Source organism: Contarinia nasturtii, unplaced genomic scaffold (genome assembly GCF_009176525.2).
Source record: "Contarinia nasturtii isolate CC-2019 unplaced genomic scaffold, AAFC_CNas_1.1 Cnas_scaffold_2678, whole genome shotgun sequence".
In the NCBI taxonomy this organism is placed as follows: domain Eukaryota; kingdom Metazoa; phylum Arthropoda; class Insecta; order Diptera; family Cecidomyiidae; genus Contarinia; species Contarinia nasturtii.
The window spans coordinates 1,814,488-1,828,938 of NW_022199997.1; the positions used below are offsets into that span (position 1 = coordinate 1,814,488).

The window sequence follows — 14,451 nt, forward strand, 5'->3', positions numbered from 1 at the left end:
TTTGGCCACAAACAAATTGGAAGTAAAGAAAAAAAACATAAATCGTCTACATCTTTTAGCGATTCTCCCGAAATTCGAAACAGTCTTTCTATCTTTTTCGTTCCATGTGTTTTCTTCCCATTCGTGATAGCAGTTTAAATATGTTACTAGCAATGGCTTCCCATCGCATGCAATCGAAGTTAATGTACAGCTGAATTATTCACTGCAGTCGAATTCAAGTAGTAATGTTTCACCGCTTTCGAATATCGTGTGCATTTGATTCCTTGAATAAACAGAAGTATGCACAGCAAATGACGAAAAGATATATTATTCTAACTGAAGAACAACAAAGTGACCCATGAGAAAATTGAATCTAAATCATACGAATAATAGGTAGAAGAATGTGCTGAGGTGAGGTAAGATGAAAAAAACAAACCAAACAAACAATTTATATAACCAAATTTCTTAGCATCGACTCGTAAACTCTTGAATCCATCTAACGAAACAATTTCAACGGCACATTTACTTCAATTTGGTAACATTTGTAAATATTTGTTCAACGAAATTGTTTTGTTATGTTTGGCATCACTTTCGAGAATCGTTACATTCTACTTCTAGTTTTATTTATGTTTCGGTTCGCCTTGCATTCATTCGATTGCCTTATTGCATCATTCGATCTCATAAATAATTTTGGTAAAGTGTTTATTCATTCATTTTCATTTTACTTTCTCATGTCTTTTAACCATTGCATTCTCTGTTTTATGTCGATCTCAATTCGAATTTCATTTTTCGAAAAACATATGTTTTATATTTATGTGTTTAAAGTGTAAACTTCTTGACAATTTTATTATCAAGAATCCGATTCAAGTAATTCTAGGTCAATTTTTTAGTTATGATATTTTTTTAGAGCTAAATTCAAGGCGTGCAATCACTTTTTTCATTTTTTTGTTAATAAGAAGTTGTTATATATCATGTTTCAGAATATAAATCACGTACGAAAATCCATGAGTGATATGATTATTGGTATCTCCGTCCAAAATCGTTGTCCAAATCTTATAATTATGTCATATTTAAGATTTTCCAATCTGTCGACATAAAGGTCCATCATCCATGGGGAAAATCCCAATACAAAAAATCTAATCATATAAGTTTATATTGAATTTCAACCAGATTATTACGGTTATTTTTTTCACTTTGAAGTTATAATGTGAAGTGAACATTTGAACTCATCTATCTTTTCATAGATATTCAGAATATATTGGAATCAAACTCCACTTTTTTGTCGAATACGCAACCGAATGATATAATGGTATCAATTGATGGCAGTTGGAAAAAAACCTCAAACAATAATCTCCATTGAGAATTATTTATAGGATTATGCCGTACATAAAATCGCATTGACATTAGAGATAACGATAAAAGTCGATTTATTTTTTGGACGAAAATTCATAATTATTTGGTAAAGTATGTCAAAGTTGAAAAAAATAACATGCAAATCCGGTCGTAATAGATAACGTTTTTAGGGGAATCCCAATACAATAGTACAAAGTGATAAAAACGATATTTGGATTGAAGGAATCCACCCAGTATTCTATATGGATTTGTTTATTTGACGCACGTAACATTATTGAACTAGTAATAACGACTCCATTGAAATTTAAATACAATTTCAAATGAAACAAAAAATTACATTATACCATCAAAATACTGATTGAAACCGAATTTGATGTCTGCACCGTTCCCCAAGTATTCTCTGAAAAAAAATCCAGCATTATTTTGAATATAATGCATTTGAAATGATTGAGTGTCCGATTTCGATCGTAGTTAAAATAATAATGAAAGCTGATATTGTGTACTGTATCATAAATGTGCCATTTGTAATAAATACGCAATAAAGGTTATCATGTGCCACGCGAAGCACGAAATGCTGCCATAGAGAGAGATTTTTCAAATTACAATGGTTATTTAATTTTATAGATCTGGCAAAATTATTGAAAATAGATTGGATTTTCAGTGACAAAGCGAAGTGCTCGTACAATGCACACGCAACACGTTTCATTTAGCTGTAAAAATATCATATTATGTAGTATATAATGATGGGTAATGTGTGTAGAGTAACGTTGTTTGGATCCATGTTTTATTGAATTCTTATCGCATCTGATTAAAGTTATACCGCGACGAACCATATGACTGACACTGTGATGCACATTATTAATCGCATTAAAAAGTCGTAACCATTATATTTACTGATGTGCAACTTGTTCGTATCGATATTTACATTTTGCTTGACAAGACAAAATCTTGTTTATTCGAATTTTTCTGCCAGAAAAGCGGTAGTAGCTGCTTTAAATAATATTTTGAAACACCGCACATCCAGTTAAAGCTGGTTGGAATTTTGTAAACCCATACAATTTGTATTAGCAATCGTTACAAATGGTACAAGTACAATGCGCTACGTGAAAAATCATCTCTTGATGCCATTATTAAATTGCAAACAGTTAACTCAATCTTTGAAACACTTGTGACTAGGAAACAATGAAAAACCTGTTCGACAAAAACAAGTTCTTTTGCAATGTATCTATGAGAAATGTACAGTGTGCACACGATTGCAAAAAAAAAACACTTACTTTCTAACACTTTCTTCATGAATGTACAATGCTAGCCCATTCCTTCTCATTGAATTTCTGCAAGCGATTTGGAGGTGAGAGAGCTACCATTAAATCGAATTTCTGCTGTGCAACAAACGAGTTTTCTGTTGACCGCTGTACCACTGTACATTTGCTATTGATGTGATGATACTGAAACTGGATTTTTCCGTTGAACCGAAAAAAAGTAGATAGAACATCCAAAATCGGAATGAATCGTATGAATATTCAATGGAAGCATCCGTCCATTCAACAAATCAAAGCGAATAGCAATATCACTCAAAATCAGAGAACACTATCTCCCACCAATGTTTTCTTTTTTGCTCCCGTAGCAAATATCCCGACGAAAAACGTATGAGCTGATGTGGAATTGTGCACATTGAAAAATGTAAGTTAATCATGACTAGTTGGTTGCGGTTGAATGTTTGTCCGACAGCAATGCCAAATTCGACCAAATATGCATTTTTTAGATCTTGTTTCAATTTTATGCATGGATGAACTTCTTGCTTTCCAGTGCAAAATTCTTCAAATTCTCACATTTTCGAGCATGTTATCTCCGTGGTTTGTATGCTTTTTTCCTCTGTTCTCTTTGTCGATGCTCAAATCGAAATGGACTATTATGAACAAATTCCTGTGAATGACACATTGAGATTTAACACGGAAACAGATGGAATGCACGAAATACATCCAATAGCAAACCGTTCAATTTCTAATTGGATCAAACATTGTTTCAACTTCGTGCATCGACCGCTCGGATATAAATCAAAATTACCGTACATTTTAAATTAAGATTTCACATCGAAATAAATTCGATGTGTTATCAAAATATTTATAACTCCAAAGCCATAATTCCGATTTGCAAGCACATTTATCATTTTTTCAAAATGAAATTTCGTGTCGAATAACGTGTGTTTTTGGTGTTACGGGTTATTCATACCATTTCCAGACCATACACCATTATTACTGTAATTCTGTACGTTTCAAGTATGGTTTCATAATATCCGCGAACGCGCGCGTGAAAGAGAGAAAAAAGAGCTAAATCTCGTTTTGGTACGTTCTTAAATGTTGAACATAAAGCACCAAAGGCGAACCGTTCACATGTGAAGCAATGAAATGCGAACGTACGGCACATTTATTAGCGAGATTTTTTCTTCTATCTTTCTCTCTCTCGCTCTCACATACTCTCTTTCTCTTTTCATGTGCCACACTCCACATATACAGATATCAGTGAGTGCATACAGAAACTGCACTTTGGAGTGTGGAATCAATTTGAGCTGATGGTTTTCAGTTTTCAGAATGGTGCTGTGTGTTGATCTGTTCGGAACAGACGTAATCAGCTCATTCGAGTCGCATGGATAGGCCAAAGTCACTGAACCAAATATGTTATGCATTGAAATCGGTGGAGTGAGTGATGCTCGCACAAGGCCATCGATTTTTTTTCCGCTTCTACATGCTTTTGTTGGATTTCTTTTCTTCCATTTGTCGGTTGTTGTCATTGTGATCATTTTGTAATTCACAGTTTTGCTATTTACACAACTTACTTCGAAAGGGAGATGCTGTTTGTAGCTCCAGTTTTTTTCCAAAGCAAAAAAACGAACATGGTTCGTTCCTCATGATAAGCTACCGCATTGTATACATGCGTTTGAATCTTGCACGACGAAAAAAAATAGCGTCAGCCAGAAGAAAAGAAAGAAAGAAAAGACACATAAAAAAGGAAAACAGAGCATTTTAGTAGAGCACAAACATCGTAAGAGTGAAAAAATTATGACAGAGCAAATCGCACGTAAACATTTTTTAAGAGAGCGTAATCAAACCGCACCAACGATGCAGCAAGCAGTGCTGTAGTTAAATTGAAGTGTTTCGAACAACAACACAATAACGAATATGTATATACTGCCGCCGACCAAAGCAAGACGGATTCGTTGTGACATGATCGTGACCCAAAAAACATGCAACCACAAATTATAATATGCTTCACTACATACATATTATCGGTTCAGAGATTCAAAGGGCTTTATCTGTAGCATATATATATATATTTTGGGATTTTCGAATTTTTTATGGATTCCATTGAGTTCTGTTTATGGTTAACATTAACTGTGTGAACATTATCATTTGCGGTTGGGTTTTAATTTAAATCAGTTTTTTCACTTGACAACGCAATACTTTCATTAAATGACTGTTAATTTAATTAAAATTCGTCACAATATTAATTACTTGGTTTATTAAAGGAAACATCCTCTATCTTGCTTGCATCACCCTGCATTTGCTCGACTTTTTAAGGAACGTAATTTCATTTTTCTTTGCTTTCAGATTTTTCCCTGGAACTGGTCTACCGATGCACTGCATAATGACTTGAATTTTGTACATAATATATATATTTCACAAAGAATTTATATTCACCGTACAAAATGAACGTAATATGGCGCATAAACATCGTTGAATAAAAATCGTCGAAACAAAGTCGGGATATTTTTTCCCTTGAAAACGAAAGGAATTAATAAAAACGAATGCAATGCTAACGAAGACGATTTTCAACAAACAAATTTCAATGAAAAAAAATCAACATGTATACAAAAAAAGTCCGGAGATAAGACAACATATTTTTAACTTGTTAACTGAATCCAGAAAATAAAGATTTTTTACCAGCGGAAAGAAAAAGGCGAGCATCGTCTGAAATTCGTTTTATGTTGTGTGTGTGCACAGTATACAGTAGAGATAATTAAAAGATCGACCGACAGATATGCAAACTGCGAACATAAAGCCACCAAAAACAAAACACGGAGACGATACACGGTAAAAATTCACAGCGAAAATACAACATGCATAAATAAGAATTACAAGATGTTACAGCGGATGACGAAGACAAGGATTTCCATCGTTTGAAAATCGTGAATGTGTGGCTGCACATCGGATATAAGGGGAACATGTAATTAAAGTGCATTTTATTATTTGTTTAGAAAACGCAATATAAACGACGTTCAAAATGATTTGAATGTCGTTGGACGGTCGTAAATGTGTGCACACAAGAAGACGGTGTGGAATTTTCGAACCGAAACGCAGTCTTCTCCTTTCGGAAGATCTCATGCGCGTTAATGATGTGTTTGGTTTGTTTTTTCTTCTTCTTCTTCTGTCGTTGTTGTATATCTGTGTAACAGCACTTGAGATATTTTCAACATCGTTCTTATCTGTATTTGCCCAAAAAATTAAATAATATTAAACTATAAAATGTTTTACGGAAACTGCAAACGTTTACATATTATATTTTTAATGTTTTCTTTTTCCGTGTTGTGTATGGCGGTCTTAATTGCATGAGTACAGGTTTTATGTCGCTTGAATTGTTGAAAGAAGCGAATTTACGCTGTGTCGTTGGTGGCGCTGACGAGTTGAAACGATTTGTATGTATTTATCATTGCAGTGCTGCAATAAACCTGTTGTCGTCATCGCATGGAATTGCTGTTTCATGTTGGCACCCGGCCAAAAAACAATCAACGCCTTTTTCATTTTTTTTTTTCGTGTTTGTGTCGCCTCCTGCTGATGGTGCTTCGTTTCTTTTTATCACTTTTGCAATAAATATGTATTCTCGGTATGAATTCGTGCAAACAACATAGATATTTATTTAAGAAGAGAATATATTCGTTGCGCAAGCACATTTCGCAGTCGTTTTAAAATAAATTCAGCTTCAAATTGGCTACCGTCAATCAGTTGAATGTAAAATGCTAAAAACTCCGATTTTCAAATCGAAGTTGATGCGACAAACCAAGTTGAATTTTGCAATAAAATCGCATTAAATTTGAATCGTTCGACTTGAAAAAGAAAATGCTCGTCGCTCACATTTTGTTCACACTTCTGAATAAACTCTTCTTTTTCTTTCTGACATGCAAAAGTTTATTTCAAAAGCTCCGTCGCTTACTCAAATAGTTTGAAAATATGTCATTTCTTTTACGCCGGTTTTTTTTATTTTGCTTTGATTTCGCTCTCTTATAATTTCACCGTTGGTGCACATCGTCAAACGTTTATTCAAGATGAAATGTTTGGATTTCCATACGCTAGAACAAACTTCATGTTTAATTCAAAATGTTTGTTGTGTTTTTGTGTATTCCTTCGTCTCGAATCAAACACTCCGCATTTAATGCATACAAATTAAAATATGTAGAGCGATGCTGTTGTGTTTGCTCCTTTTCTTCAAATCTAAACGAGGAGTATGATACACAACAGCGAAACAGCGCTCTCCGAATTGGATATAATTCTGTGTTTGTGTAAGTGAATGGCATTTGGTTGTATATTGTGTATGCAACAGTACACGTGTTCTTCTTCTTCTATCTCTGTCTCTCGCCAGTCTCAGTGCAAATCATCATTCCCAATGCAAACAAATGTATTTCCGCATTTTCCCGGCATCCTTAAGAAAACTAACAAATTTTCTTACGTCTTGAGTGTATATTTATATTCTAATAATCAACGCGATTCGTACACAAAGCCGTTTGCATGCGACGTTATTTTCTCATCTTGGGAAATTTGACTGAAAAACGCATCAAACATGCACAGCACACAGCACACTCAATTTGTTTGAGAAAGTGGATGGAAGAGGGAAACGAGTGAGTGTATGTGTGTGGGTATGCGGTCGTGTTAACTATAAATTAGTGTAATGGGCTATATAATGAACTAGTGCGCACCATACCACAAAAGTGAGAAAGTAATTCTCAGCAAAAGTAGAAAAAAGAGAAATTACACGAAAATCGTTCAGCTTGAATCATGCATACGACATGAAATATTTTGAATGTAACGCAATAACAGAGTAAACACACGAAATAAATAGAATATCGTGACGATGAAACACTATTTTTTTCACTTTTTTAAACTGCTACATTTGAAATGAGCCGTTTGTCGATGGAGCAAGTAAAGATAAACAGTCGTTTTGCTTTCTTGTATGCGAGTGTGTAAACTCGAAAATTGTTGATGTAGTCTTGGGACGTTCAATGTTTGATGTAAATTGTTTTGTGCATTTTTCATTTGTAAGCATTGCGATTGACGATAGGGCAACAGCAAAATGGCTTGAATGTTTTAATTTGATAATTGGATACGAAAATTTCATGCAAAGCAAGAAATGAAGCGCAGTAATTTGAAAATAAAAACAAACACATTTTCATGCGGGGAGCTGTTAGTGATGGCACGTTTACAGCGTCATGGGAAACAAATTAAACGAAAAAGTCAATAAATTTATTTTGAATCTTACAAAATTCAAACCTATTTCTATCCTGAATTTTCGATGCAAAAAATCACTTTTCATGAATTATGATATTTTTCTTTTCAGTTCGTGCATATGATATTTTCAGAACGAATAAAGACGAGCAAAAAATAAATTCGAAAACAATGCAAATGAGCGGAAAAAAAAATTGGTGGGTGTAATATTTTATGCTCTTGTTGTCACCATTTGCAACAAACACCGTTACTTTGATCTCATTTTGATTGTTTTTAGAAATGGCGTCATCAACCGGACACCAAATATCTAGACCAAGGAAAATTAGTTTATATTTTTGCGTATTTTTGATTCGAATCTCAACGATGCGTACACCCAGATAAATGTAACATCCGAAACGAAAAAAAAGCAAACAAACAAATATATGACAAATGGTGTGACATTAACTTATTTCGACGAATTTCGTTAACCGGGCGAATGATTAAAATGTGAAAAGCTATTTCCATTTATTACGACGTCACTTCAAGCGATATAGGCTTGGGAAAAAAAGATGTGATTTACTGAGGCGTTTTTAAACACTTTTGTTTGAGGCAACCAAACGGATTTGAATGAAGATTGTGTGAAAAACGTTTGTCATGAATAGTCTCTGTAGTATTTTTGAGTTGGCCCAAAATGTGTATTCCTTGTAAATAGAGCATATTTGTTTTCCTCTGAGAATTGGTTTCGTTTCGATGCCAATGTCACTTTAACAGCATAACAATGCTTCAATATCAAATGCTAATGCACACGTCAAAGAGAATTACTGATGATGGATAACAGAATCAGAGCATCTCTAGCTCTGCATTTTTCAATTAATTCTACATTTTGTTGAACGGAAAATAAAGAACAATGTTACATTTATTGGTATGACTTTTGAGAATACCAAAAAAATGACGTACCAAAATCACTTAAACTGAATGCATCGCAGAGTAAAGAAAAACTGTGACTTTGTGAATGCATGAACAAATCCAGCCCAAAGCAACGTACATAATTTCTAGTACAATAACAATTATTCTCTTTATAAAGAAATTCATAGAGAGAATAAGGAAAATGCGCTGACTTATTACTCGTAGAGAAAAGATGACGATAAAAGAAAACATGAATATGAATTCATGTTGAATGTTTCAGTAAAAGGAAATCGTTATAAGCAGGAAACTTGCTTGTAATAACTCTCGACAAAAAGAAATCAGTATCATTTAACAGTTTCAAACTGATTCGATGTAAAATAGAATGGAGTTCATAGAATATATCTATATTGATATGAGATATATGAATTATGCGGAAATGTTCATGGAATGTATTCTTCTTCTTCTTCTTCTTCTTCTTTATATAAATTCATTCGACGCGGCAATAATAAATGTGAAAAAAATGAAATATTCGCTTACCTTTCCTAAGATTCTAAAACCATGATCTTCTGCAATGCGTTCAGCAACGCTATCGCCGCCTGGAACATGAACAGCCCATGTTGGTGTAAAATGTCTCGAACTGTCATCGTCATCGGTAGTTTGGTGTGAATGTTGTTGGTTTAAATTTTGTGAGTCTTGCAGCGACATTGATTCGACCGCCAGATCATTGTCAACTGGCATATGGATTTGTTCATCATCACCAGTGATACTCTTAACGGCTATCGTTAAATTATTTGTTGCTAGAATCGGTTCACTTAACACTAAGCTCACATTTTGATTTATCACTAGCCAAAGGACCAATAGAACGATTTTATGTAGTTGCGTTCCAACTGTTCCGGCAATCAACGACCTGCGTGTGTTTCTGCTATGCTTGTTCGCCAATGCAATGTTTACATTGGCGTGATTTCGGTACGATGGACGCAAATGTTCAGATGACGTCATGACGTCGTCACGTTTTTGTGGCTTATTTTGTTGCATATACAACTGAGACCATCGAACAACATCACTAGTCATTTTATTTTGAAAATAAACGATTTTCACCTTTAATTATTGTTTATTTTGACAGCTATTTGAGCTGATTTTCAACATCTACACGCTCACACTGTCAAAATGCTCGATTAAATATCAAAATCAGCACGAAACGCAACAAATGTTGCGTATTAAATGTCGTTTGCAAATATCTACACTACACACTTCCGTTTTCAATCAGTCATTTCGCTTTGAAATGTAATTACTTTTATGCAGATTCCGTTGATTTTGCTTGTGTGTCAGGAGATGTAGATGCCGCTAATGCTTTTGCTGCTGATGCTGCTGTCGCTAATGATGATTATGATGAATTTCTTCTCAATCATTTACGGGCAAACATTCAATCACGAGATTTGTTTATTCGGCTGTCTGAACGAAAAACCGTCAATTCGATTCGATTATTAACGAGTGTATCACAATAGAAATGCACACAAGAAATCGGCATTCAGATAGAATGGAAGCGAATTAATTTTATTGTTAGCTGTCGATTAGCAAAAATTTACGTTTAGATGCGAAGTTATTAACATAGATATAAATGGAACAGAAAGCCAAAATATTCTCTGACTATCTATCTGAATAATCGCACGCTTCATTAATTTATCACATGATATATTCTCCTTTCTCTGCCATTTGTTGTTGTGATTGCAAAATGTATCGAGTTTGCTTAAAATATTAGGTTCACTTCACTAGATTCGATGTGTATTCGTGTTTTATTTTCTCTCGCTCTCTCTCTCTCTTTCTCCCTCTGCTAACTGTTCATCTCGTTAATAAGCGACTCTCATCAAAAATGTATGACATGTAGTCCGCCCAAAACCGAACACACAAACACCAAATTATTTCGCGTCGGATTTTATGTATTTTGTTAGTTCACGAGCAGAACGATTTTATTACGAAAATTCGTGAACAACCTAATTATCAAGCAGATTGAATTGGTTTGCTGCCGTCACAATTTACAATATTCTTCTCGGTTTTCGTGATTCTCGCATTTGGTTCTAATTTATTGTACAGATCTGTATAGTCTCAATGAAATACACATAGATAGGCGACGAGACGAGACGACCCAAACTACGCAATGCGATGTAAACGATTTTTGAATCGATGTATCATTTGAATTAATCTCGTTCTCGCTTATGATGGGGAAAGAAAAAAAAGAAGAAGTGAATGTATCTACTGAGGTGCGTCTGGACGAAATCGTCTCATGTTAGGGTTCCTTTTACAGTGGGTAATTAACGTTGATTGGATGCTTTGATCTACGATATTTTTCTCAATATCATTTTCTGTCGATCCGTTTCGTGTTTAGATGAGCTGAATTCGCTGCACTTGTCTCGTCGCGTCTAGAAATTAAGAAAATATTTAATTAAATTATTATTATTTAATTTGATCATAAAATTTGGCGAAAAAAATAATATACAAATTGCCCGTCACTTTTCATAAAGCCGCAACATTTGATGCGTTCATTTTCAATTGAAGGAGAACAGCTAAAAAAAGTAGGTTTTTGCGTCATTCACGCGATTTAATGTGTGGTTATTCATTTTGCGGTATATTTCATGATTACGAGCAGTAAGTGAAAAAGTTTGCAAAATGTGCAATTTTGGTAATACTATGGTCGACACAGGCGATAGCAAAGCATTTATGTTTGAACGTCAATGTGATGGATGACAATAGATAAACATCAATTTTTATTATGAGTCTCTTTCGTAAGTAAATTGGATGATTCTATGAGCTTCATTTGAACGAAATGAAATGATGAGCATGAAAGCCGATATCAGCGATTTAATGATCCAGTCCTTGTTTCTTAGAAAAGACGTTAAAATCCTAAATTGCTTAATAAAAACAGCGTTAAAGACAACATCATAAGTGGCACAAAAACATGCTTAATACGGACTTTTCACTTGATTTCACGAGCACTCGACATCGATTTGCGTTTAAATGAACCAACAAAACAGCCAAGATTTACTTTATCAACTTAATCGTAATCAATTTGATATTTTTTTTTGTGCACAACAACTAACAACGATTATGACGATGCTCGTATTCACGCCCATAAAATTTATTGGAATTTTTATGGACGTAATTCTAGCTAAGAAAGCACTTGCCTCAGTCGTCACTTTGAATTTTAATTTTTCTTCTCTCGTTTGCTTGAAACGCTTTATTGCATTGAAAATACCAATGTTTATAGATTTCAATTTATAAATTCAGTTTCTTGAAAATAAAACGGTAGCCGGTACTTGTCGAACGCATCCGAGTGTTTTGCAAAACAAAAAGTTTCAATCGTTTAATTGAAAGCAAGCAAGTAAAAAAGTGCTCCAATGAGTTGACAACTTAAGAAGAACTGAAAATATTCGTTCAAGTTGTTATGTGGCATGAAATGCAGGGAGAGGGAGAAAAGAGCAAAGAAAAATTCATATATATTGCAATGCATCGTTTATAGAGATTCCCGATTTTGTGGAAAAGGAGTCTGAGTCGTGACATCGTCTGCAATGAATGAAGAGAGAGAGAGAGAGAAAACACCCGAACATATCACAATCTATTGAATAAAACGAGTTGACAAAAGCTACATGAATTTATTTAAATGTGTCTTTTCTTCTTTTGCCCGTGATTCGCAGCCATTTATCGTTTTATGTCATCTTCCATTCTGCAGGTCGTTACATTCGTTGCATGTATCAATTGATGTGCATTGAGTGCACACAAAAGTTAAATGTCAAGTGCTCGAGCAATTGCAAAATAAACTCAGTCAGTCATAGAGAAAATAAAAGGCAGGTGATTGTATGTTTTTTTTTCTTGCTCTCGATATGACAGCGCACTCAGCATGGCATAGAAGAAGAGCTACGACAAAAAAAAGAATGAAAAGTCGTATCTTGGATTGATCGGAGCAGCATGTAATTTATTTCAAATTCGAAATCGTTAATGCACATAAGTAAATGTGTAGTACGATAAGGTAGTGCATACAGGGTAAATTCCATCGTTTAATGACAATGAAACCTTTTTGTTCAATGCTTGCCATGTATGACACTTCTTTCTCCTTCGTTTCGATTCTCGCGCACATTTTATTATTTTATGGCTGTTATTCACTAACAAAAGCGACAAAGAAACGTTTTTTTTCACGTTTTGAATATTGTGGTTGGAGCAATGATGATAAATCAAATTGCTAATATTATTATCGGCACTTATAATGAATATTACATCAAAAATGGCAAAGCATTCCAGCGCGTCTATATAAAACTGCGAAATAAATCTTGTCTATTTTGAATTGAAAAAAATAAAGAGAACACACAACCATAACAATGCAAGTCATGATGTACAAGCATAAACAATTAAATGTTTACAAAACTTATTATTGGGAGATATGTAAAGAGCAAACGTGCTGAAAGGTGACATTTACGTTTTTAGCATACAATAAAATGATATATATATATAAAATACCATAAAAAAATGATGAAATAAGCTGCGCATTTGTAAAGGTAGTTATTTTTAAATGGCCCACCATTTACAAGTTCAATTTTTAAAGTGCTTACTAAGACCGAGTGAGAAATGGAATTAAATCATGTAATTTTACGCTAGACATGAGCGTTTTTGATGCGATCAAGAAATCAGTCCCTTAAACATGTTGCGCACTCGATCAATGTTAATTTGTGTAATCAACACAGCCAAATTGCTGTGAAAAACCACAAGACCGCGATTATTTTTGTGCAATTTCGCGTCGGCATAAAAACCTGATTTATACGCCACTTGCATCTCTATTTGCAGCGACAATACTTGTTTGTAACGTGACATGTTCCATCGAATTTCATAGCCATTTCATGTTATATGATTTTTCGCTGTGCTCATCGTTTCTTCAAAAAAAAAAAAACCACTTCACTTTGTGAAGCAAAAGCGTTTCTAATGCCTTTGTGCTGTATACTCCAAAAAATCTTTGGCTTCTCTATGTTATTTGCACCGAAAATAGGAGAGTTGCACATGTGCTGTTTAAGTTGGCAGAGCGGAAACTGAAAGGAAATTGATTCTTTGCATTTTGTCGTCACTAAAAACGAAGCAATACAGAGAAGAAAAGTTTGTTGTTCAAGAAAACTATTCACTGAAACTGAACAAGTAACTTCGATTTAATTCAGAAAAGAGATCCGCATCAATAAAAAATGTAATCAAACCATGTCGAATATTTTCTGCTTGTCTCTGTTCAATTTTCACATTCTTTGAGTTATAAATACTTTGAATTCAATATAATTTTATCCTTCAAATTCGCTTGAACGGCGAAAACATGTAAAATGAGCATAAATTTTGTTTAAATGTTAAAATATGGCTTTAAACTCAAGTATCTACTGTCAAATAATAATATTCTTTAGTGATTAAGTAATGCTGGCTTTTCCTGTTAGCATTTTGAAAATGATGGGAACCAAAATTGATTACGTAACCCAAATGGATGGTTTCAAAAGGTTTCACACTGTTCGATTCGTTAATATCGACAAGTTATGCTAAATGCTGATTTTGGATGGGATTGCATTTGCTTTTCTAACTTAAGTAATTGTACACCGAAATTCAATTCAAAAATATATACAGGGTGTCTCAAATAATAGGCTCGTTAGAAAAATTTTAAAATTTCAAAAAACCCTTTGGGGGGGTATGTTGGGGGTAAAAAATAGAAAATTTCTATCGGAGCAGAATT

The 14,451-nt window shown here is 34.1% G+C and overlaps 1 protein-coding gene across 2 annotated transcripts in view; it reads right to left on the reverse strand.

Moving 5' to 3' along the window:
* LOC116348720 (furin-like protease 1) overlaps positions 1-14,451 on the reverse strand; it is a 100,422-nt gene that overhangs the window by 59,228 nt on the left and 26,743 nt on the right. For both annotated transcript variants that reach the window (XM_031779797.1, XM_031779796.1), the window contains exon 2: positions 9,246-11,125. In XM_031779797.1, the coding sequence (XP_031635657.1) occupies positions 9,246-9,779 (534 nt within the window). In that variant the 5' untranslated portion in view covers positions 9,780-11,125. The remainder of the gene's footprint in view (positions 1-9,245; positions 11,126-14,451) is intronic.